This window comes from Humulus lupulus, chromosome 5, assembly GCF_963169125.1.
Source record: "Humulus lupulus chromosome 5, drHumLupu1.1, whole genome shotgun sequence".
NCBI classification, from domain to species: domain Eukaryota; kingdom Viridiplantae; phylum Streptophyta; class Magnoliopsida; order Rosales; family Cannabaceae; genus Humulus; species Humulus lupulus.
Window position 1 is genome coordinate 89,970,042 of NC_084797.1, and position 24,710 is coordinate 89,994,751.

A 24,710-nucleotide genomic window follows, 5' to 3' on the forward strand; every position below is an offset into this window, starting at 1 on the left:
TATTAAATTTTATTTATTTAAATTTAATAAATATTATAAAATATAGCTAAAAGCATAAATAATAATTATCTACTTTTATACCATGTACTATGTATGGACCATGTACAATGGATTATGGGTACCACCAAAGTTCCATGCACCTATAATTTGGTATATCAGGGGAATTCCGCCCAGCCCAACAATGGGTATCCTTGTTTGTTTTTTAATTTTAAGAGCATTAAGTACACGCATTACCTACACGGATTCTTTCTTTTGAACCTTTAGCTGTAATTTCCATGTAATGATGTAGAACAAAACGGAAGAAACCACGCTGTCTCTCTCAGATTTATATTGTACCATAATAAGGCCAAAATAAGGAATACAAATCTAATAACATTCCGAAGTTATAAAACGAATGCTCATCAAAGCTCTACTCCCTCGCTGAAAACTCAATCCGAAAGAGATGGAATGAGCTGATAAAGGTGTCATTTTGCAGCCTAGTGATAAAAAAGGTATTTCTTGAATTCGCAACGAAATTTCTCTTACTTATTTTCAGTTTAGCTTTTTCGTACACTTTCTTGGCAACCAAACATTATGCTCCTTTTCTGCTTTCTTGATTATTGCGAGATTTCGTTTTTTTTTTTATAATAATTTTATTATTATGAGCTCTTTAATGTTTTGAAGCGCTACGGTTGAACTTCAATACCACATAGTCAAATCTTTTCTTTTCACCCAGATCTTGTTATGGATCTGGATTCTCTCTCTCAAGAGTAAAGAAACGCGAGGCTTTTTATTGCCTTTTTATGTCCTATTATTTGTTACCGAATGATCCCAATTGCCATTTATAATTTATAGTTAAAACATCAGATTAGAGATTCCTAAGTGGAGACTACTTTTTTTTTTCTTTTTCAGAAAATGCACTTAAAAGTTTAGTTTGTGATGAATTTGGTTTTACTTTTGGGTACAATAATATAGCTGAGATTTTGGCTTACTGCCCTTTTTCCAGGTGTGTGTACAACTCTTAGCTAAAACTCATGGCTTTAGGGAAGTATTCCCGGGTTGAAGGGAAGAAATCCTCTGGTTACTGTTCAACTGTCAGTATAGTCGTTTTTGTTGCCTTTTGTTTAGTAGGAATATGGATGTTTATGTCATCAGCAGTTCCAGTTCAGGATCAACAATTACAATCTGAGGAGACCACGATTGAAGTAAAACGACAAGTAGTAAATGATGGTAATTCTAAGCAATTTGAAGATAGTTCTGGTGACTTACAAGAGGACGCAACAAGGACAACTGATAGCAGTGGGGTTGATTCTCAAACAGTTGTGGAAACCCAAGAAGAAACGAGTTCAAAGGAAGAAGCTGAGGCGGAGACTGAATCTCAAAATGTTTCTGATGAGAAAACAGTGTCTGAAGATGACAATGCTAATTCAGTTAATGGAGATTCAGACTCAGAAACTGGAGAAAAAGAGGAAGAAGTCAGCAGAGATACTGATGAAAGTGAGCAGCCTGAATCGAATGAGAATGAGGAAAATGATGATCAAACAAAGCAAAAAGACGAAATGGTTAGACAGACAGAAGAGAAGGATGAGAAAAATCAGGAGAGTGATTCAGAACAAAGTGATGGTGGGGATAATAAGGAAAGCCAGGAAAAAGTTGATGTTGCAGAACTTTTGAAGGAGCGCAATGTTGAGAATGGGGCGTGGTCAACTCAAGTTGTCGAATCAGAACAGGAGAAATCAAAACAAGATTCCGTATATCAGAACCAAAACGACTATGATTGGAAACTTTGTAAGGTCACGGCAGGGCCTGACTATATCCCTTGTCTGGACAATTGGCGAGTTATCAGGAATCTTCGGAGCACAAAGCACTATGAACACCGAGAACGGCACTGCCCTGATGAATCTCCCACTTGTCTTGTTGCTCTACCTGAAGGATATAAACGCCCAGTCAAGTGGCCTGCAAGCAGGGACAAGGTACATGCTATGTCTACTGTCTACTAAATGAATGAATAACACATTTTGTGTTGAATTGAGATTGAATTTGTTTATGTTTTTGTGGTGAATGATGCAGATTTGGTACCGCAACGTTCCTCACAGTAAGCTTGCAGAGGTCAAGGGGCATCAGAATTGGGTTAAACTAACTGGTGAATACCTTACCTTTCCAGGGGGCGGAACCCAGTTTAAGAATGGTGCTCTCCACTACATTGATTTCATTCAGAAAGTAAGTCCGTTTTCATGTGTTCTCTCTCTCACTATCTATCCATCCATCTATTTATATATATATATATATATATTATATTGTCACTTTTCTATAGAGTTAAATATTTAATTAATGTTATGTATTTGATCATTCTAGCTCTTAAAGTTACTTGAGGTTCCATCGAATTCATTATAAAAAGTCCTGCTCCTGAAATTTTACATGTTTTTATCACATACATTTTGGAGTTCTGCTCATGTAATTTGTGTAACGTAGATATAGTTTGTTTCCTCATCTTCATTAATATTTATAAGTCAAATTTTGCTTTTTAAGATTGATATATGTGATGGTTATGCAGTCTCTCCCTAAGATTAGGTGGGGAAAAAGAAGCCGTGTGATTTTGGATGTAGGGTGTGGGGTGGCCAGCTTTGGAGGTTACCTATTTGAAAGAGATGTTTTGGCAATGTCATTTGCTCCCAAGGATGAGCATGAAGCACAAGTACAATTTGCTCTCGAACGTGGGATCCCTGCTATATCAGCTGTCATGGGTACCAAGAGACTGCCCTTCCCTGGTTCTGTCTTTGATCTTATCCACTGTGCACGCTGTAGGGTTCCTTGGCATGTTGAAGGTGAAGTATAGATTGTATTTGATTTCTTTAGTCACCTTGTTTGAAAAGTTCAATTGTGTAATAAATATAACTGTAATAATACAGGCGGTAAACTTTTACTAGAACTGAATCGTGTCTTAAGACCTGGTGGTTACTTTGTTTGGTCTGCTACGCCTGTTTATCAAAAGCTTCCTGAGGATGTTGGCATTTGGAAAGGTATGGTTCTTATATTTCATGCATATTTGTCTAAATGGAGATGGGATGTTCTGGATTTCTTCTGATATGTGTTCTTTGGAAATTTACAACAGCAATGTCCAGATTAACAAAATCAATGTGCTGGGATCTGGTTGTGGTTAACAAGGATAGATTAAATGGAGTGGGTGCAGCAATCTATAGAAAAACCATTTCTAATGAGTGCTATTCGAATAGATCACGAAACGAGCCTCCAGTCTGCAGTCTTTCTGATGACCCTAACGCTGCCTGGTACTTTTCTGTGTATTTTTTAATATCTTTGTTTAAAGTAGATAACCTTCTATCTGCTAGAAAATGAAATGTTCCATCTTATGTGGCTTTACTATGTGTGATCAGGTATGTGCCACTCAAGGCATGCATGCATGAAGTGCCAGAGGAAGAATCAAAGCGTGGATCTCGTTGGCCTGCAGAATGGCCTTCAAGACTGGAAAAAGCTCCTTATTGGTTAAATTCTCAGGTTGGTGTTTATGGTAAAGCTGCGCCAGAAGATTTTGCTGCAGACTATAAGCACTGGAAAAATGTAGTCTCTCAGACCTACTTGGAAGGAATGGGAATCAGCTGGTCCTCTGTGAGGAATGTCATGGACATGAAAGCTGTGTATGGAGGGTAAGCAATCTCTTTAAGACATCCATTGATGTTGCTTGCATACAATCCTGTGGAGACAATTGCTTGTGACATACTCTAGTAGTTAACAAAGAGAGTTAAACGTGAGCTAGCTTAGCTACTACATAGTTAGTCATATGTCCTTTTTCAGTGGCTGGAGGAACTAAGGATAACTGCTAGTTTTGATGCCAAGTAACTTAAACTGATAAAATGAAATCATGTCATGGATAGCAACATCCTCAGATCCCCTTTTCTTATTCCTAGTGTCTGTCTTTCTCAATCTTATGCTTCTAGATTTGCTGCTGCACTTAAAGACTTGAAAGTATGGGTTATGAATGTGGTCCCAATTGATTCTCCGGACACACTGCCAATAATCTACGAGCGTGGTTTGATCGGGATATATCATGATTGGTGTGAATCCTTCAGTACATATCCAAGATCTTATGATATCCTCCATGCAGATCATCTCTTCTCAGTGCTTAAAGACAGGTTTATTTATTTATATTAATTGTTGTTCTAGTTGTCAAAATACATCTCCTAAACTAACTTTTATTTTTCAAGCAAAACAAATTACTCCGGGCTATTCTTCTGATTCTGGCTACAGGTGCAATCTAAGACAAGTTATAGCAGAAGCCGATAGGATGTTAAGGCCTGAAGGGAAGCTGATAGTACGAGACAATGTTGAAACCATAAACGAGGTTGAAAGTATGGCCAAGTCTCTAAAATGGGATGTCCGCTTCATTTTTTCAAATGACAAGGAAGGTTTACTTTGCGTTCAGAAGTCATTCTGGCGTCCCACAGAGACACAAGCGATTTTGTCAACCATTGTTTGAAAATTAGTTTGCTTTGAGACCGTTCCATTATAAGGGTAAGGCTCCTTTTGTTTGGTCAGTCTTGCATCTTGATTATAAGATAAATGATCCCACATGTTATACTCTAGAGCACTCCCATTAGCCCATGTAAAATAGTATATAGCTAAGTAGGAGTCCTAAACCGACACTCCATGAGATGTTTATTTATTTTTTATTTTTTTACATTTATCATATTTAAGGGAAATTTTTATAAATACAGTGTAATTTCCACTATATTTAATTATTTTATTTATGTTAAAAGTATGGCAGATTATTGGGGCCTCGTTTGATGTAAGGGTTCCTTTTAATAAAAAAAAGGGAAATCTACAAAAATACACTAAAAGTTAAAAAAAATCTGAAAAATACGGTACATTACAAAAATACAGAATTTTTGGATAAAAACACAGGATGGCAAAATTGTAAATACGGAGTGGCAAAATCATAAATAAAAGCTGTAAAATACAATTTTTTGTGAACAACGTTTACAAACTAGTAAATATCTGTTACAAACTTGTAAATATCTGTTACGTGTTTGTAAATAATATTTACAAAATTCATTATAGAATTGTAGATTTTTTTTTTTGTTTTTTTAGATAAAACTTCCAAATAAATTTGTAACTAAATTTTTTATTTTTGTAACAATAGTTTACAAATCTAGTTTTACAACTAAGAAATATATTTTTGTAACTAATATTTACGAAAATATTTTATAGTTAAGAAATCATTTGAAAATGTCTTCTTCTTTACTATGAGAGAAATCAAAACCCGGATCACAATTATTCTCAATTACCCAAGTAATAAATCTAAAACAAAAACAATGGAATTATCCACTGAAATTAAGTTCATCACAATATATACATATATTATATATATATTCAAAAACCAGTCAAGAAGATGAAAAAACCATTAACAACACTTTCTAACCGTATATACATATATTATATATGTATATGATGATGATACACTTTCTAACCAGTATATGTATATATCTATTGACTGAAATTAAATTCATCACAATATATACATATTATATATATATATATAAAAACCAGTCAAGAGATTATTTTATATTACCGTGTATATTCAAAAACCAGTCAATATATACATATGTTGATGATGATGATCAGTAGTTTTCATATTACCGTAAATGTATAATTATTTTATATTACCGTATATTTAGAATTTTTTTCCTAAACACCGTACTTAATGTAATTATCCCTAAAAAAAATATATATTTTATTAAAAGATAAATAGGATTTTTACCCAGAATTATTACCACTACTTGTGTCCCTCGAATTTTGTGCCTCGTTAAAAACTCTCCAAAAAATTATGAACCTTACTAAGGGACATTTTACTTGGCTAACTGAATATTCATCTTATCATTTTTGGTGCTGATGTGGCAATTAATACATTAATGTTTTAAAAATCTTTCTTAATTTTAAAATTAAAAATATATTTTAAAATATAAAAATAAATAAAAACTTAATAAAATCAATTTAAAAATATTCATTTTAAATTTTAAAAAAAATGTATTAGAAACTAATAACATTAAATCCTATTTATTCTTCTATTTTCTGTCTGTTTGCAGGATGAGAAAGATCGAAGAATACGTGAACTGGCATTAAACTAAGCACCGAGAGACAAATGTTAACGTAGACGTGCAGTTTACTAGGAACATGCTTATGATCTTGAAAGATCACTTGTCCAAAATAAGTTTTCAAAACATACAGGAGTTTGAGAATGAAGATTCAAAATTTTAGTTTTCTGTTAAGAACTTTCAGATTTAATTTAAATTAATAAAAGCTAAATTTCATATTCTTCACTCAAACTCTATACTTTGAAATTTCATAATTCTCAACCAATAAAACGCAAAACTTCAAATCGTGTTCATCAATGAATTTCATAAATAAAAAAATTCATCCAACTCGAACAAAAATCAGATTTTGGAAACTCAAATTTCAATTACACACTACAACAACAAAATCACATATCAGAGACCCAAACTTCTTTCAGACCCAAACCAAAAGTTCAGATCCAAAAACATTTTTTCTTGAATAAACCCAAATTCGCAAGTGTTCAGATATGAGTTTAGCTTCAAACAGCCACCCACCTACTAGACTAGTCGGATCTAAGACCCCGACAACAGAGCTACCTCGACGTAGATGTGAACCCCTGTCTTCTTCGTGCAACTACCTCGTCGGATCTGAGTCCACAGAGCTCAAAACCAATGTCTTCTTCCCGCAGCTACCTTGTCGGATCTGAGTCATGGGCGACACAGATCCATCAAGAAGCCTTCCCTGTCACGAAGCCCACCCAGTCTTATAGTCATCCATGTCGAATCATATAAAACGCCGTCGCATACATAACCCACCCAAATCCGACTTCGACCCCAAACTCGACCCATCCTCCGTGATTCCGACACCGTCATCCTAAACCTACCCATGCTTCGCGACTCTACCAACCTGGACACCTCCCACCGCCGTCGGCCTCACATGCCATCATCCCCGTCGAGCTTGCCTAAAGAAGAAGATGTGAGGAGGAGATAGATTCATAAAATTTTAGGGTTTAGTTACAAGTTATAAAATTTAGTTTTAATTTAATTTTTATTTTAGATGTAATTGTTTTTTTAAAATCTAGTTTTAGTTTTAATATATAAAATTTGGTTTAATTTATTAATTTTAGTTTATTCTTTTTTAATTTATTAATTTTGAATAAGAAAATATATTTCTTAAATTTTAAATTATTTTTTTATAATTAAATTACACATGTGTAGCTGACGTGGCAATAACACATCAACCGCCAAAGAGCCTCGTCATTATTCCGTTAGCCACATTAGATAAAACTTAACAGAAGTCCTACATTTCAACACTGTGAATAATTTGATGGGAATTTTTAATAGACTGAAAAATTGGAGGAGCATGATACGGCAGTGGTAATAATTCGAGGGACAAAAATTATATTTATCATTTATAATAAATGTACAAATTGGGGCTTTTGGGTTGGGGGGTCTTACGTGTGGGCCGGACCCATCTTAACTCGAGGGTGACCTGATTATAAGAATATGATCATGATGAGAATTATTTTTATATCTTTGGAGTAATTTTTGGTAAATTATTAGGCTATTCTAGAATTATTTTTGGTGTTTGTGGAAGTTGGAGATCACATTTGAGAAGGGAAAAAGAGAATTTACTCTCTGGTTTGATGATTTTAATCATGAAATAATTCTTAGAGGTCATTGTTACTGTTTGTTGAATTTAAAGGCCAAAAAGGAGGAGAAGAACACTAGTGCTCGGCTTAGAGGTGAGCATTTGTTTTGGATTTTCTCACTTTGATTTTGATGATTGTTGATGTTTGTGGTGTTGGAAATAAGTTTGATCTAGTTTATGTGATTAATACTTGTGATTAATAATTGAACAATTGAATTTTCAAACTTAGGGAACAACTAAATGCTTGTACACGAAGAGTATCTGTAATGCCCCGGAATCCCTAATGTGATTTAATGGTTGGATTAGTAGGCCGGGAGGGCCATAATTGTTTTATTACACCATTAAATGAGTATATGCATGTTTATGTGAATTATATTATAATATGATGTTAAATGCATGCATGTGGGTCCGCATTTGATTACAGGGGTATTTTGGTAATTTGACCCGTTGAGGGCATATTTGTATATTTTGGTGCATGCTTGTGATTAATTGTTGAGGCCACAATATAATGTGGATTTGTTCGAGTTATTCGGCATGAGATGATCTCTGAATATAAACTATCGGTTTGGTCATAACAGGTTTTAAGCTCGGGGCACGGGGTGAGTCTCGGGGTATTTCAGTGATTAGAGCATTACCGGGAATTAAAGGGTAAAAGGATAAGAATAATTGGTATTTGAGAATAGCAGGAATTGGAGAGCGTTAATTGTGATTAACGAGATAGGTTGAAAATGGTGGTTTTACCCTTGGGAGTCTTTAGAAGCTTTTAAATGACCTAGGGGCATTAAGGTAATTTGGCATGGATATATATGATTTATTGGCTGTAGAAACCTGTAGAAAGAATAGAACAAAATAGAGCCAAGCTTCCTCCCCCATGTTCATCATTTTTCCTCTTGCTTCCTTTGAAGTTTGTGATCCCAAATTAAAGAATGAAGCTGGGAAATCAAAGCTTGGAGGTTGTAGACTTAGTTCATTCATTGAAAGGGATTCAAAACTAGTTTGATGTAAAAGTTTATCCATGAAACCTTGGTTATGCTCTATTTTCTTATAGTTTACAACTTATGGATTTTGATATAAATAGTTGGAATCAATGGAAGTTTTTGGAAGAAGTTCACTTGGGTTTTGATGGTTATATGGTGGATAAGTTGTGGTAATAATTGGTGGCAGTGCTTAGTGATATTGGGAGAGTTTTTATAAGTTTTTGAAATATGTTTGAAGGAGAAAAACAAAGGTTTTTGGCTGAGTTTTGGGTGGGGCCGCGGCTCTGTTCTGGAGCGCTGCGGCCCAAGCTTGTTGAAGAAGAAGGTGGTGCTGAAGAGGCCTAAGGGTCGCGATGCTTGGGGAAGGGCCGCGACACTTGGGGAAGGGTCGCGGCGCTTGAGGGCCATCTTGGCCAAAAGTGTGTTTTTGACTCAGGGATTCAAACCTTAGGCCTTGGGATCGATCCTACTACCCGGTTTAGTGGGATTCGATGTCCCGGAGGCTAGATCTTTGTCCGGGAATCTTTTATTATTCATTTTATTGATGGAATCCCATAATTGGTTATGACCAGGTAACCGCTAAGGGACAAAAAGACAGATCGTTCTCAAGGGTCGTTCTTATATTAATTCTCACTTGAACCAGAGGTAAGAAAACTGTACCCTATGTATATGACATGCATGATTGTTGTTGAGGCATGTTGATTGGTAAATGTGGACATTGATTGCATATTAAATGCTTAGCAGAGCTTGCTTACTTGTGCATGGCACTGATTAGTCAGGGATGACACTAGTCGCGGATTACTGACCTGAGAATCAGAAACGGCATAAGCGTCCTGAACGCAGGGCCGATAAAAGATTAGATCTAATCAATATCAGCGTTGAATGACTCCAGGGGCGTTAATGCTGGACCGACCCTAAGGTCGATGAAACTTATAAGCGCTTGACTAGTCTAGGACTAGTTACTCAGAGCCAGGGCCAAAGGACTAGGTGACAGCTTGTTACATGGCTAGGGAGCGGAATCCCATGGTTATGAGTCTATGGTCATGAGGTAGGTTATGTTGGTGACTAGTCATCAAGCACCTATCATGTTTAAGCTAGTGAAAGGATCACTTATTTGTAAAGCCCCGGTGACCCTATCGTCACATGGCTGGAGGGAACGGAACCCACCTTAGTGACTTTTGCGACTGTCACTCATCTGTTTTGGACTGAAAGTCCTGAATGATGATTATGATCATTGTTGATACTATATTCATGATATATTGTGTTTTCTTGCTGGGCTTTGGCTCATGGGTGCTATGTGGTGCAGGTAAAGGGAAAGAGAAGCTCACCCAGCCTTGAGTGGAGAGCTTAGGTGGTGCTGTGTACATATGCGGCCGCTTGACCACCACGGCCAAGGAGTGCTCAGAGGAACTAGGGGGTTTACCCTATTTTTGCCGCTTAGGTCGGCGGGTTGTAAAATTTAAACAGTAATGACCATTTTGAGTTGTAAATAACTTGTAAATGTTTTTATGAGCCCATGAACAGTTTTATGTATTGAATAAAATATATCCTTTCCTTTTGATTGGTTTTCCACCTTAGCCTGTTAATAACACTTAGAAGCACGTTTTTAATCAAAGAACTCGGGTAGCGAGTTAAATTTCTGGTTCAACGTTCACCGTAATTGTTCTAGGGTAACCAGGGCGTTACAACTTGGTATCAGAGCGTGCCAAGGATAGGGTTCCTGTAGACTAGTTGGGCATGTACACACATAACTGAAGTCAAGCTCAACTCATGGTTTGGTAACTATTTATGTAGTTATATGTATAACTGCTTAAATATAGTATATATGTTTTACCTGTATCCATGAGACACCATGTTAAACCTATGCCCTGAAATATTATATCCTCAGCAACTGTGTGCTAAATAGTACTGAGATTGCTGGAACATACTTATTAGTATTGTTGATTGTGAATTATTATGTGATACATGCTAAGTGCTAAATGCTATAAACATGTATCTGCTTGTATATTTGTATGACTGTGGAATATGATAATTGTATGCTTGTTCTTGGACCGTAAGGCGGCAAGAGGTTTAGTTATTACTACCTGACTGGCTGTATTGATCATTATTTCAGCAAGGTATCAGTGATAAGAATGAATCCAGGGCAGACATATATGTTAGCTGGCCAGAGTGATCAAGGCCAGAATAATAACAATCAAGGTCAAGAAAATGACAAAGGACAAATTCCACAGCCAGCTCCTGTAACTTGGCAGTAGATAATTAGTGACCTGCAGGCTATAGTGTTGAGACAGGGAGAAGAGCTTTGTCTCCTGAGACAACAACAAGCACCTGCAATGGCCAGTGTATCAAAGGCACCTCCTGTGTCGGTGCTAGTAGCTGGACAGCTGCCTGAGGTTGGAAATAAATGGGAGCCTCTTTATGAAAGGTTCAAGAAGCAGTGATTAGTGCTCAAAAATATCATTTTATTAATCTTAAAGTGTAAAATTAATTAAGTTTTAATTCATATTTTCACGGGATTTATTGTTATGTATTTTATATTTGAAAATATTAATTTTAATTTAATTTGTATTTAATTTTCAGGAAATAAAATATATTTTTGACACAAAGAAAAAGAAATGAGAAAGAAAGAATTAAAATTGAAGAAATCATGAAGAAAATGGCATTTTTGAAAGATGAAATGGCCCAAAACTAGGCCCAAAATGGAGCTCAAACCCAAGTAGCCAGCCAAGCCGCCAGTCGCCCCTGACGTCGTCTGACGCGCTGTCCAATTCGAGCTGCCACCTGACGCGCCTGACATGCGTCCCATCCACCTGACGCGCCTGACATGTGTCCCATCCGCCTGACACGATCTGACCCACGTCCCATCCGTGTCTTCACTTTACCAGCAGCCACTTCCTATTTTCATCAGCTTTTTGAGCCACTTCCCCCACTATTTTGTACACGATTTTTACATGTTTTTGGTCCTATTTTCTCTATAAATAGAGAACCAAAGCCAGTGTAAATTATCAGATTGTAGAGTGGGAAAAATACACTTTATTATTTTGTTTCTTTTCTTATTTCTAGTTTAATTTTGTTTGTTTTAGGTGACAAAAAAATGAGTGTATTATTTTAGAAATATTGGTGAGGTTAGAGTGTAGTTTTCGTACTTCTTATTCTCAATAGTGATATTGATTCTTCTTATGCTTCATTTCCATATCTCATTAATTATTTTGTTTCTCATCTTCTAATTTCTTTTCTAAAATTATTTAGCATCTTTTACATAAGTTCAGTCATGCTTTTCTTATGTAACTTAGATTGTTAATTTATTTTAGTATATTTGTTATATTGTATGTCTTTTACTGCATTCTGCCAGTGGTATTTTGTCGCTCTTGGATATATAATATGATATGCTATAAAATTAGGAGTTAGATTCAATTTAATCTAGATTATTTAATTTGTGCTTTTAACATATACATCTTCCAGTTGCAATTAATGGTGTAGAATTGCAACTGTGTTTTGAATTAATATCAATTTTAGAATAGGTTTTACATCACTGCATCTCTACCTTGCCATGCTCTTTATCTTATCAATTTCTCTAATCTATAATTTTAATTTCACAAAATCCATATCTTCAATTCTACTTTATTTTTATCTTTTATTTACTAATCAAATTTTTAGTTGTGTTTGCCTCTCTGTGGATACGACATAGCCCGATTACTACTGCGACCGCTTAGAAGTTTATTGGGCGATATCATGCAACAACCTCCAGTTTTGAGGGCAGTACAGATCCTGCCAAGGCAGAGCAGTAGATGAGTATGATTACCACCATCTTGGATTTCATGAGGGTGACTGGTGACGAGAGGGTGGCTTGTGCCACTTATATGTTTCGGGAGGATGCCCGAATTTGGTGGGAGGTTATTACCCAGACCAGAAATGTTAATGCCATGAGTTGGGAAGATTTTCAGACTATGTTCAACGAGAAATATTACAATGATGCCATAAGGGCAGCAAAAGCTAAGGAATTCATTAGGCTACTTCAGGGAGGTTTGTCAGTCACTGAGTATGCCTTGAAATTTGATCGTTTGGTGAAATTTTCCATGGAGCTGGTGCCCACTGATGGGACCAGAAGAGAGAGATTTCTGCAGGGGAGACAACCCAGATTAGCCCATGACGTACGTATTACCACTGTGGCTGGGGTTACTACCTATGCACAGGTGGTTGAGAAGGCACTCACAGCTGAGAGTGCAGAGAACAAGATCTGGCGAGATAGTGCAGCCAGAAAGGAGTTCAGTAGGATAGGTCCTCCATTTGTGGGTTCTGGTAGGGGTGGAGGCCCCAGTGAGCAGAAGAGGAAGGTTCCTGACACCTTCCCAGTTCCAGGTTTTGATAGGCAGCCCCGTGGTATCTCAATGGGTCGTCCAGGTGGTAATGAAGCCTGGAAGTCTTATCCTGAATGCCCTAGATGTAAGAGGCGCCATTTGGGAGAGTGTAAGGCCAGGGCCTGCTTCTCATGTGGAGCAGTGGGTCATCTTAGAAAGGATTTCCCTAAGGCAAGAAAAGAAGAACCCAGAAGAGCAGACAGCTCGGCCCCAGCTCGAGTGTTCGCATTGACACAAGCAGAAGCCGAGGCTTCTCCCTCAGTAGTCATAGGTCAGCTTCTTAGTGCTGGAACCCCTTATAATGTATTGATTGATTCTGGTGCTACACATTCTTTTGTTGCTAGTAGTATTATTGATAGACTATGTAGACCTTGTGATTTTTATGCTGTGGGGTTTGGAACTTTGTTACCCACTGGGGAGTTAGTGGTATCCAGGAGATGGGTCAGATCTTTGCCAGTGACAGTGGAAGGCAGAGAGTTGTCAGTGGATTTGATAGAGTTGGTTATGACTGACTTCGATATGATATTGGGTATGGATTGGTTGGCAAAGTATGGGGCAACCATTAATTGTAGAAGGAAGATGGTCACCTTTAAGCCTGAAGGTGAGGATCCTTTTGTGTTTGTTGGTACTGTGCATGGACCTCGCATACCTATGATTTTTGTATTGAGGGCTAGGGATTTATTGCAAGGAGGTTGCACTGGATTCTTAGCCAGTGTGGTTGATACCACTCAGGTCATGCTAGTGAGACCAGAAGATACCAGTCTTATTTGTGAATTCCTGGACGTCTTTCCAGAAGATTTGCTAGGGTTGCCACCGCACAGAGAGTTTGAGTTCGTGATAGAACTGGCACCAGGGACGGAGCCAGTGTCTAGAGTACCTTACAGAATGGCCCTAGCTGAGTTGAAAGAATTAAAGGTACAGTTGCAAGAGCTGTTAGATTTGGGTTTTATCAGACCTAGTTTCTCACCTTGGGGTGCGCCAGTTCTGTTTGTAAAGAAGAAGGATGGTTCTCTGAGAATGTGTATTGATCACAGGGAACTGAATAAGTTGACAATTAAGAACAGGTATCCTTTTCCAAGGATAGATGATCTGTTCGATCAGTTGCAAGGTAAGAAGGTATTCTCAAAGATCGACATTCGTTATGGTTATCATCAGTTGAGGGTCAAGGAGGGAGACATACCGAAGACTGTTTTTCGTACTAGGTATGGGCATTATGAGTTCTTAGTCATGTCTTTTGGATTGACTAATGCCCCTGCTGGTTTTATGGATCTGATGAACCGAGTGTTCAAGGATTATCTAGACCAATTTGTGATCGTCTTCATCGATGATATTCTGGTATATTCTCAGTCTAAGTCAGAACATGAGCAACATCTGAGGTTGGTTCTACAGAGACTGAGGGAACACAGGTTGTTTGCAAAGTTAAAGAAATGTGAGTTCTGGTTATCTCAGGTGTCCTTTCTTGGACACATTGTCAGTAAGGAGGGGATTGAGGTAGATTCAGCAAAGATTGAGGCGGTCAAAGACTGGCCAAGGCCAAAGAATGCTTCTGAGGTTAGAAGTTTCCTTGGTTTGGCAGGTTATTATATGCGTTTCGTGGAAGGGTTCTCAAAGATTGCTACTTCGTTGACTGAGCTGACACGCAAGAGTCAGAAATTTGTGTGGTCAGATAAGTGCGAGAACAACTTCTAGGAACTGAAGCAGAGATTGATTACAGCTCCGATTCTGAGTCTTCCAACAGATCAGGAAAAGTTTGTGATTTATTGTGATGCTTCTCATCAGGGTTTGGGTTGTGTTTTGATGCAGCCAGAGAAGGTAATTGCTTATGCCTCACGTCAGTTGAAGGAGTATGAAAAGAGATATCCCACTCATGATTTAGAGTTGGCGGCTGTGGTCTTTGCTTTAAAGATATGGAGGCATTATCTTTATGTAGAGAAGTGTGAGATCTATATAGACCATAAGAGCCTGAAATACTTCTTCACCTAGAAAGACTTGTATATGAGACAAAGGCGTTGGCTGGAGTTAGTACAAGATTATGACTGTGAGATTTTGTATCATCCAGGAAAAGCCAACGTGGTAGCTAATGCTTTAAGCCAGAAGGGGCCGAGACAGATTTATGCTATGAGGCTGATAGCCAGAGAGTTAGCTGATGATATGACTAGAGCTGGTATAGAGTTACTGGTGGGACAGTTGGCCAATATTACGCTACAGTCTACACTGTTGGAGAGAATCAAGGAGGGTCAATTGAGTGATCCCCAGCTGATCAAGATTAGAAAAGATGTTTTGGCTGGAGCATCCAGAGATTATACAGTGTCTGATTTAGGCTTGCTACGATACAAGGGGCAAATATGTGTTCTGTTAGACACTGCTTTGAGGCGAGAGATTCTGGATGAATCTCATTGTAACACCTTAAGTTGCTAATAAGGTTTAGGACCTTGATTAGCGTTCCTGGAGGGCAAGAAGTGAATTAATATGATAATATATGAATTTAAATGAGTATGTGATTAGAATGCATGTTTAGGTAGTATAAATATGCATGTGGGCCCTCTTTGCATGATAGGGGTAAATTGGTAATTTTAGCCCATTGAGGGCATAAATATGATAATTATGTTATGGGATTTGTACCACGTGGGTGTGGTGATATTAATGTGATGCATGTGCCGAGACGGTCCTAGCGAGCTAGATAACTCAAAAGTCACAACAGGATCTAATACCCTGCTCGGGAGGAGCCTGGGGGTATTTTGGGGATTTTGTAATTGGGTTCTTGTGGGTTAGTGGTAACTGGTAATTTGGTAACTTGTGTAATCGTTAGTAACCGCTGGGAGTAACAAGCTTGGTTGAAAGAAGTGGTATAATTGTTAGGAAGTAGGAATGACAAAAAGGGCCTTGAGGTTTAGTTGGAATGGGAAATAGATGGAAGGGTAAAATGGTCATTAGGCAAGGATTTGGATGACTTCAGCTGAAGGAGAAGGGAATACGTATTACACTTGGTTATATTTTGGGTTATGCTGAATTTGGAAGAAGGAGCTAGAAAGAAAGGGGAAATGAAGAAGGGGCTGAACTTGTGAGACCTAGGAGGAGATTCAAAGGAGTTTGAGGCAACCAAAACTAGATTTAAGCTAGGATTTCTCAAAGGTAATAATTGTGCTCTGTTTATGTTGAATTTAATTATGAATTTCCAGAGATTGAGTGAGAAAACCTAAAGGGAATATGGCTGGTTTTACTTGGAAATTCAATTAGGATAATCAAGAGGAAAGAGGTTGGGAGCTGGAATTGGGAGGAGTTCAAGCTGAGTTTGATTGAGGTAAGAATCTTTAGCATGTTTAATTTTCTTAATTGGTGTGGTTTAAGACTCTAGAGGCATGATTTATAGTTTTCAAGCTCTGGTTTAAGTCTTGGAAGCCATGGTTTAAGTTTTAGGAATTTGAAACTCAAGATGGGATCTTGGGTGTGTTTGTGTGATTGAGGTTGTTTATGATGTTTATAGGTTGTTAAAGGGTTCATTTGGGGTTTTGAAATGATTTTGGGACTCAGGTACTTGCTTGGGATGATTTGGAATGGTTTTAGCTCGGGGAAAACGTAGGGGAAAACCCAGATTTCTGAGTTCGCGAAGGAGCGGCGCGGCCCTGTTCTTGGGCGCCGCAGCACAAGGCTGTTTCTGGGCAGGGGAGGCTTTCTGACTTGCTGGGCACCGCGGCCCTCTAGGGCAGCGCCGCAGCGCTAGGCCATTTTCAGAACATAAGATTTTGCAAATTTGAGCTTTTGCTCCGGGGGTTCGGGGGATGTTTCCAGCGTATTGTTTTAGGAATTTGGGGATTCCGAGAGTGTGGGATTGGTCCCGAGAAGTGGTTTTGGATTGGTTAATATTAAAGGATGTTTTATGTATGTTGTGACTAGGTCTTTGGAGAGGCTCGGGTTAGAGGACCGTGCTCGCGGCTTTGGGGCATCGAAAGCTCGGGATACAGGTAAGAAAACTGTAGCACCTGTAGAGCAAGGCTTGGGCCCATAGAATTGTTGCAGGGCGCGGCCCTAAATTGTATCATTGCTAGGATGTAGCTTAATATGAATGATTGTATATTCGATTGTTATTTGAGAATGCTAAATATGGTAAAAGCAGAATGAACGGCGAAGGGCCGGGAACGGTGAAGGGCCGAGAACGACAGTGGAGCCGGGAATACCACTTAGCACATGGAGTGCTCGTGGCTAGGGTGAGACCCCGATGGATACATGGGATATCCTTATGGTGTAGAACGAGATCCCAGGCTTTGGTAGCGCTTCTGGGACGGCATGGCCATATATGTGTTAGATTTTATGGATTGTCTGACTAGATATGAGCTATCTGTTGTGATGACTGTATATTATGCATATGTTGTGTACTGTTGAGTTTTCTTGCTGGGCTTCGGCTCACGGGTGCTCTGTGTTGCAGGTAAGGGCAAAGAGAAAGTCAACCAGCCATGAGTACGGAGAGCGTGGGGGCGACGCGTACATGTTCGGCCTGCCCGACTACTTTGGTTGGGGATATCTTTTGAGGAATGGCTGTACAAACCCTAGTTTTGATGGTTAATTACTTATAAACTTGTTTTGAGTTGTAAATATTTTATAAACTGAATTATGGGATCCCGAATGTTAAACTCTTGAACTTTTAATGAAATAGAGTACTTTTTAAAGATTACAGCCTAGAATTTCACTTAATCACACTTTCGTTTTAAAAACCTCGTCTAGCGAGTGGATTGCACATTTAAACCTCACTTAGTAACGGCTCTAAGGTAGTAGGGCGTTACACTCATACTACTCCTTATTCTTTGCATCCAGGCACCACGAAGATGTATCAGGATGTGAGATCGTTGTATTGGTGGTCAGGGATGTAGTGGAATATGTGGCTAAGTGCTTGACATGTCAGCAGGTCAAGGCTGAGCATCAGAGGCCGGCAGGGTTATTGCAGCCTCTGGATATCCCAGAGTGGAAGTGGGAAGACATCACGATGGATTTCGTGGTGGGCTTACCCAAGACTGTTGGTCAGCAAGATTCTATTTGGGTGATAGTGGATCGCTACACCAAGTCAGCTCACATCTTGCCAGTGAGGACCACTTATACAGTTGATTAGTATGCAAATCTCTATGTGAGAGAGATCTTGCGCCTTCATGGAGTGCCAAGGTCGATCGTGTCAGATCGGGACCCCACTTTTACTTCCAAGTTCTGGGGAAGTTTACAGAAGTCCATGGGAACATAGTTGAAGTTCAGTACTGCTTATCATCCTCAGATAGATGGGCAATCTGAGAGAACAATCCAGATATTGGAAGGCATGTTGCGGGCATGTGTGCTGGACTTTGGTGGATCTTGGAGTAAGTATCTACCTTTGATAGAATTTTCCTACAACAACAGTTATCAGTCTACCATTGGAGTTGCACCTTATGAGATGCTGTATGGTAGGAAGTGCAGATCTCCCATTCATTGGGATGAGACAGGTGAAACGAGATACTTAGGTCCTGAGGTAGTTCAGAGGACCAGTGAGGCCATTGAGAAGATTAGAGCTCGGATGCTCGCTTCTCAAAGTAGACAGAAGAGCCATGCAGATCCCAAGCACAGGAACGTGGAGTTCCAGGTGGGAGATTATGTCTTCCTTAGAGTCTCGCCATGGAAATGGGTGAAAAGGTTTGGGAAGAAAGGCTGGTTGAGCCCTAGATTTGTAGGTCCATTTGAAATCCTGGAAAGGATTGGTCAAGTGGCTTACAGGTTGGCCTTGCCACCAGCATTGTCAGCTGTGCATAATGTGTTTCATGTTTTAGCTCTTTGGAGGTCTGTATCTGATGGGAATCATATTTTGAGGTATGAAGATCTGGAGCTTGAGCTAGATCTCTCCTTTGAGGAGCAGCCAGTTCAGATACTTGATAGAAAGGACAAGGTCCTCAGGAATAAGATGATACCTTTGGATAAGGTATTGTGGAGGAATAGCAAGGTCGAGGAAGCGACCTGGGAGCTGGAGTCAGATATGCAGAGTCAGCATCCCGAGCTGTTCAGGTAAATTTCGAGGAAGAAATTTCTGTAAGGAGGGGATAGTTGTAATGCCCCGAAATTCCTAATGTGATTTAATGGCTAGATCAGTAGGCCGAGAGGGCCATAATTGTTTTATTATCCATTAAATGATTATATGCATGTTTATGTGAATTATATTATAACACGATGTTAAATGCATGCATGTGGGTCCACATTTGATTACAGGGGTATTTTGGTAATTTGGCATGTTGAGGGCATATTTATATATTTTGGTGCATGCTTGTGATTAATTGTTGAGGCCACATTATAATGTAGATTTGTTCGAGCTATTCGGCATGAGACGATCTCTGAATATAAACTATCGGTTTGGTCATAACAGGTTTAAGCTCGGGGCTCGGGGTGAGTCTCGGGGTATTTTGGTGATTAGAGATTTACTGGGAATTAAAGGGTAACAGGATAAGAATAATTGGTATTTGAGAATATTGAGAATAGCGGGAATTGGAGAGCGTTAATTGTGATTAACGAGATAGGTTGAAAAGGGCAGTTTTACCCTTTGGAGTCTTTAGAAGCTTTTAAATGACCTAGGGGCATTAAGGTCATTTGGCATGGATATATATGATTTATTGGCTGTAGAAACCTGTAGAAAGAATAGAACAAAATAGAGCCAAACTTCCTCCCTCACGTTCATCATTTTTCCTCTTGCTTCCTTTGAAGTTTGTGATCCCAAATTGAAGAATCAAGCTAGGAAATCAAAGCTTGGAGGTTGTAGACTTAGTTCATTCATTGAAAGGGATTCAAAACCAGTTTGAGGTAAGATTTTATCCATGAAACCTTGGTTATGCTCTGTTTTCTTATAGTTTACAGCCTAAAGAATTTGATATAAATAGTTGGAATCAATGGAAGTTTTTGGAAGAAGTTCACTTGGGTTTTGATGGCTATATAGTGGATAAGTTGTGGTAATAATTGGTGGCATTGCTTAATGATATTGGGAGAGTTTTTATAAGGTTTTGAAATATGTTTGAAGGAGAAAAACTGAGATTTTTGGCTGAGTTTTGGGTGGGGCCGCGGCTTTGTTCTAGAGCGCTGCGGCCCAAGCTTGTTGAAGAAGAAGGTGGTGCTGAAGAGGCCTAAGGGCCACGGTGCTTGGGGAAGGGCCGCGACGCTTGAGGCAGGTGTTTGAGGCGAGTTGCCTCTGTTTTTTTGGGAAGGGCTGCGGCGCTTGGGGAAGGGTCACGGCGCTTGAGGGCCATCTTGGGCAAAAGTGTGATTTTGACTTAGGGATTTAAACCTTAGGCCTTGGGATCGATCCTACTACTCGGTTTAGTGGGATTCGATGTCCCAGAGGCTAGGTCTTGGTCCGGGAATATTTTATTATTCATTTTATTAATGGAATCCCATAATTGGTTATGACCAGGTAACCGCTAAGGGACAAAAAGACAGATCGTTCTCAAGGGTCGTTCTTATATTAATTCTCACTCGAACCAGAGGTAAGAAAACTGTACCCTATGTATATGACATTCATGATTGTTGTTGAGGCATGTTGATTGGTAAATGTGGACATTGATTGCATATTAAATGCTTAGCAGAACTTGCTTACTTGGGTATGACACTGATTAGTCAGGGACGGCACTGGTCGCGTATTACTGACCTGAGAGTCAGAAACGGCATAAGCGTCCTGAACGCAGGTCCGTTAAAAGATTAGATCTAATCGATATCAGCGTTGAATGACTCTAGGGGCGTTAATGCTGGACCAACCCTAAGGTCGATTTAAAGTTATAAGCGCTTGACTAGTCTAGGACTAGTTACTCAGAGCCAAGGCCAAAGGCCTAGGTGACAGCTTGTCACATGGCTAGGGAGCGGAATCCCATGGTTATGACTCTATGGTCATGAGGTAGGTTATGTTGGTGACTAGTCATCAAGCACCTATCCTGTTTAAGCTATTGAAATGATCACTTATTTGTAAAGCCCCAGAGACCCTATCGTCACATGGCTGGAGGGAACGGAACCCACCTTAGTGACTTTTGCGACTGTCACTCATCTGTTTTGGACTGAAAGTCTTGAATGATGATTATGATTATTGTTGATACTATATTCATGATATATTGTGTTTTCTTGTTGGACTTTGGCTCATGGGTGCTATGTGGTGCAGGTAAAGGGAAAGAGAAGCTCACCCAGCCTTGAGTGGAGAGCTTAGGTGATGCTGTGTACATATGCGGCCGCTTGACCACCACGGCCAAGGAGTTCTTAGAGGAACTAGGGGGTTTACCCTATTTTCGCTGCTTAGGTCGGTGGGTTGTCAAATTTACAAAGTAATGACCATTTTGAGTTGTAAATAACTTGTAAATGTTTTTATGGGCCCATGAACAGTTTTATGTATTGAATAAAATATATCCTTTCCTTTTGATTGGTTTTCCACCTTATCATGTTAATAACACTTAGAATCACGTTTTTAACCAAAGAACTCGGGTAGCGAGTTAAATTTCTGGTTCACCGTAACTGTTCTGGGGTAACCAGGGCGTTATAGTATCGCTGTCCAAAATCTCTATTCTAAGCCTTCCCATTAGTTGTTTGAAGCTTCACCAAGATAGAATGAGATTTTTGATTGAACTAGCCTTTAAGACTTACATAATTCAAATGATTCCTGGTGAGTTTCTTCGAGAAAATTTATGATCTTTGAAAGCTAGAGAGAGAGAGAGAGGTTAGAGAGAGAGAGTTGTAAAGTGCGATCATGTCCTTACAACTCTAATAACTCTTATTTATAGTGTAGGCACCGTCATTAAGTCTAACGATTAGGATTAGAGCTTTTGAACACATCATTTGGAGCTAAAGCACGTATTTGCACGGACACGTCAGGAGATGCGTCGCCTACCTACAGGCGATGCATTGCATGTAGTGTCTCGTTGCGTATTTCACACTTTAGGTGATGCATCGCCTACAAGGAGGTGATGCAACGTCATATAGGCAGGTCTAACTTCTCAAAAGTGACATTAAACACCTCCAAATGCTCCCAAAAATTTTGGGCATGCTTAGAGACCTCATTGTTTCACCTTAGACCCATAAAAGTCAATTATAGATGCCTACTACAAACTCCCATATTTTCACTTCAACTTAAGTGAAAATTGTTAAGTGTTTTGCACCACATTGTGTAAACAACTTATCCATTATATTTAACCAATCTCAACATTCCCCCACTTGGTTAAATATAATCCTCTCTTCTTAGCACATACAATATTGGTGTATAAAGTAAAATATATTTCCATTTGAACTTTACCTTAGTGAAAGCATTACAAAGCCTTATCGAAGTCATTAGTGTAACGACCCAAAAATGCTAATAGGGTTTAGTGCCTTGATTAACGTGTCAGGATGGCATAATTTGATATATGTGTGATTAATTGATTAAATGTGTGACTATGTGGCATGCATGATTTATATGATAATATGAATATATATTTATATGCGTGTTATGGGTATTAAATATGCATGTAGGCCCGTTCTTGTTTATAAGGGCATATTTGTAATTTTGTCCCGTTGAGGGCATAAATGTGATTATATGTGTTAAAAGGTTGAGACCACATTATTATGTGAAAATATTTGTAGTATATGGCCCGAGGTGATCCTAGAGAGCAGATTAGCGGAATAGTCACAGCATGGTTTAATACCCGACTCGGGGTGAGCCTAGGGGTATTTTGGGAAGTTTAACGTATGTTTAGGATTTATCGAGTAACGGGTAAGTATTTGATAGTTAGTTTGGTATGTTGGGATTAATTGGGAATTTGTAGACTCAAGGAATTAGTGGAAATTGGGTCTAATGACCGTTTTGCCCTTATGGGCAACAAAAGGGTTGAGTTGATTTTAGGGGCATTTTTGTAACGACCCAAATTAGCTATTAAGGCTTAAGGGCCTTGATTGGTGTGCCGGGAGGGCATAACTGGGATTAGAATGAATGTTATTGATTTAAATGTGTAAATGTATGATTACTAGTGTGTTTATGATAATTAGTGATATTATATGATGATGTGATATATATGTTTGAGATATATGTAAGAACCACATTATGATGTGGATAATTCTGCAGCCGGCGACTCGAGGCGATCCTAGGGCTAGATAGCAGGAAAAGTCACGACGGGGCATTATAATTGACTTTGGGCAAGTCAGGGGTATTTTAGGTATCGGGTAGTGACTTAGACTATCGGGTGATAAAAATAAATAATTGGAGATATATCTGAGGTTAGGATGTCTAGGCGGGATTATTGGGGGATTTTACCGTTTTGGCCTCGGGGACGTTTCTGGCACCCCGAGCTTTGGGATTAGTCTAATAATCTAAGGGTATACTTGGAAGACTTAGGAAAATACTAGATAGAAAAGTGTAAACCGACCCTATCTCTATTTCTCTTCCTTCTCTCTCTTAGCAAAGGAAAACTACTAAAACTTGAGAGGGAATTGCTGGATTTAAGCTGTGTCTTGGGGAATTGAAGGGAATAATCTGGAGGGTTAGCTCAGGAACTGATCAAGGTCTGAGAAAGAGCTAAGGTAAGTTCTGAATTTTCGTTTCTAAGGTTAGGAATTTAAAGAAAATGGCTGAGTTTTAAATATCTGTGGTTTTGGAATTTAAGGTGGGATTGAGGCTTGAAACTTTGAAGATAGGTCAGGGGACTCTTGGAGAATCGATTCTATAGCTGAGGTAAGGTTTAATTTACAGTTTGATGGTTGAATTTGAGAGTTTTCATGGCTGGTTTTGAGTTCTATGGGTTGAAATTTCGGAAGTTGGAATTGGGGTTTTGGTGAGTCTTAGGCTGGATTTTTGGTTGGATTGTGTTGTCTAAGTCATTCTAATGTTGTTATTATTAATTGGTTTTGAGTTGGGGGCTTTGGGATGGTTTAAGGTGAGGTTTAGAGTTTGAAAATGGTGGTTTTTTTCTGGGTTCGAAGGGTCGGGCCGCGGCATGGTTCTTGGTGAGCCGCGGCCCTTCGAAGATGTTGCATGCTGAAGAAGAAGGGCGGGCCGCGGCATGGCCCAAGAAATGCCGCGGCCCTTACCTGTTTTTGAGCCTTTGGAGGTTCTGTTTGGGGGCCATGCCGCGGCATGGGTGGCCTATGCCGCGACGCTTAAGGGATTTTGGGATTTTGAGATTTTGGGCTTGGGAATTTAACCTAGGGTGCTCGGGGTTAAGTCTTTTACCATATTTGGTGAAGTTCAATGTTCCGGGTACTAGAACTTGTCTTGGGAACTCATTTAAGATTGTTAATGGTATCCTTTATCATGGTTGTGACTAGGTGTTAAGCTAGGGCTTGAGGATCGGATCGCGCTCAAGGAGTATCGCCCGTAACTAATTCATCTGAAAGCTAAAGGTAAGAAAACTGCACCCGGTTATATGTTTGTGATGGGACTAAGTGCTCCCAAGAATTGAATCGTGTCAACGTTGGTATTACGCCATGGGACATGTAAAAGCGGCCTAAGGGTGTCGTACATACTATTAGCGCACAGAGTGCGATTTGGCCACCGGGAGCCATGAACACTGGGATAACAGAGGGAGCAGCCTGTGAGCGCTAGCCCTGGTTAGCGTTTATAAACTGTACATGTTATGAGTTGATATGCCTAGTATGTGGAATACTTGACTATATTGAATGGTTATTTGACTGAGGCTATGTGATGCAACGTGAGATATTGACTTGTCTGATAATTGCTTAT

The 24,710-nt window shown here is 39.1% G+C and overlaps 1 protein-coding gene across 2 annotated transcripts; it reads left to right on the plus strand.

Moving 5' to 3' along the window:
- The first annotated feature begins 214 nt into the window (after window positions 1-214).
- On the plus strand, window positions 215-6,311 carry LOC133777510 (probable methyltransferase PMT24). Of its 2 annotated transcripts, XM_062217157.1 has the most exons (10): window positions 215-491; window positions 986-1,952; window positions 2,050-2,199; window positions 2,534-2,804; window positions 2,889-2,999; window positions 3,092-3,266; window positions 3,372-3,641; window positions 3,933-4,127; window positions 4,243-4,506; window positions 6,078-6,311. In XM_062217157.1, exons 2-9 carry the CDS (start codon window positions 1,014-1,016, stop codon window positions 4,469-4,471), a joined length of 2,340 nt encoding a protein of 779 aa, XP_062073141.1. In that variant the 5' UTR covers window positions 215-491; window positions 986-1,013; the 3' UTR covers window positions 4,472-4,506; window positions 6,078-6,311. The 2 variants fall into 2 exon arrangements, with proteins under 2 accessions (XP_062073141.1, XP_062073140.1); XM_062217156.1 differs by lacking the exon at window positions 6,078-6,311 and having other exon boundaries at window positions 4,243-4,772.
- The last annotated feature ends 18,399 nt before the right edge of the window (window positions 6,312-24,710 follow it).

Coding starts and splice junctions, on each gene's coding strand:
- LOC133777510 (XM_062217157.1), top strand. CDS start 1,014: ATGGCTTTAGGGAAGTATTCCCGGGTTGAAGGGAAGAAATCCTCTGGT. Junction 2,805..2,888: donor GGTTCCTTGGCATGTTGAAG/GTGAAGTATAGA, acceptor GTAATAATACAG/GCGGTAAACTTTTACTAGAA. Junction 3,267..3,371: donor GATGACCCTAACGCTGCCTG/GTACTTTTCTGT, acceptor ATGTGTGATCAG/GTATGTGCCACTCAAGGCAT.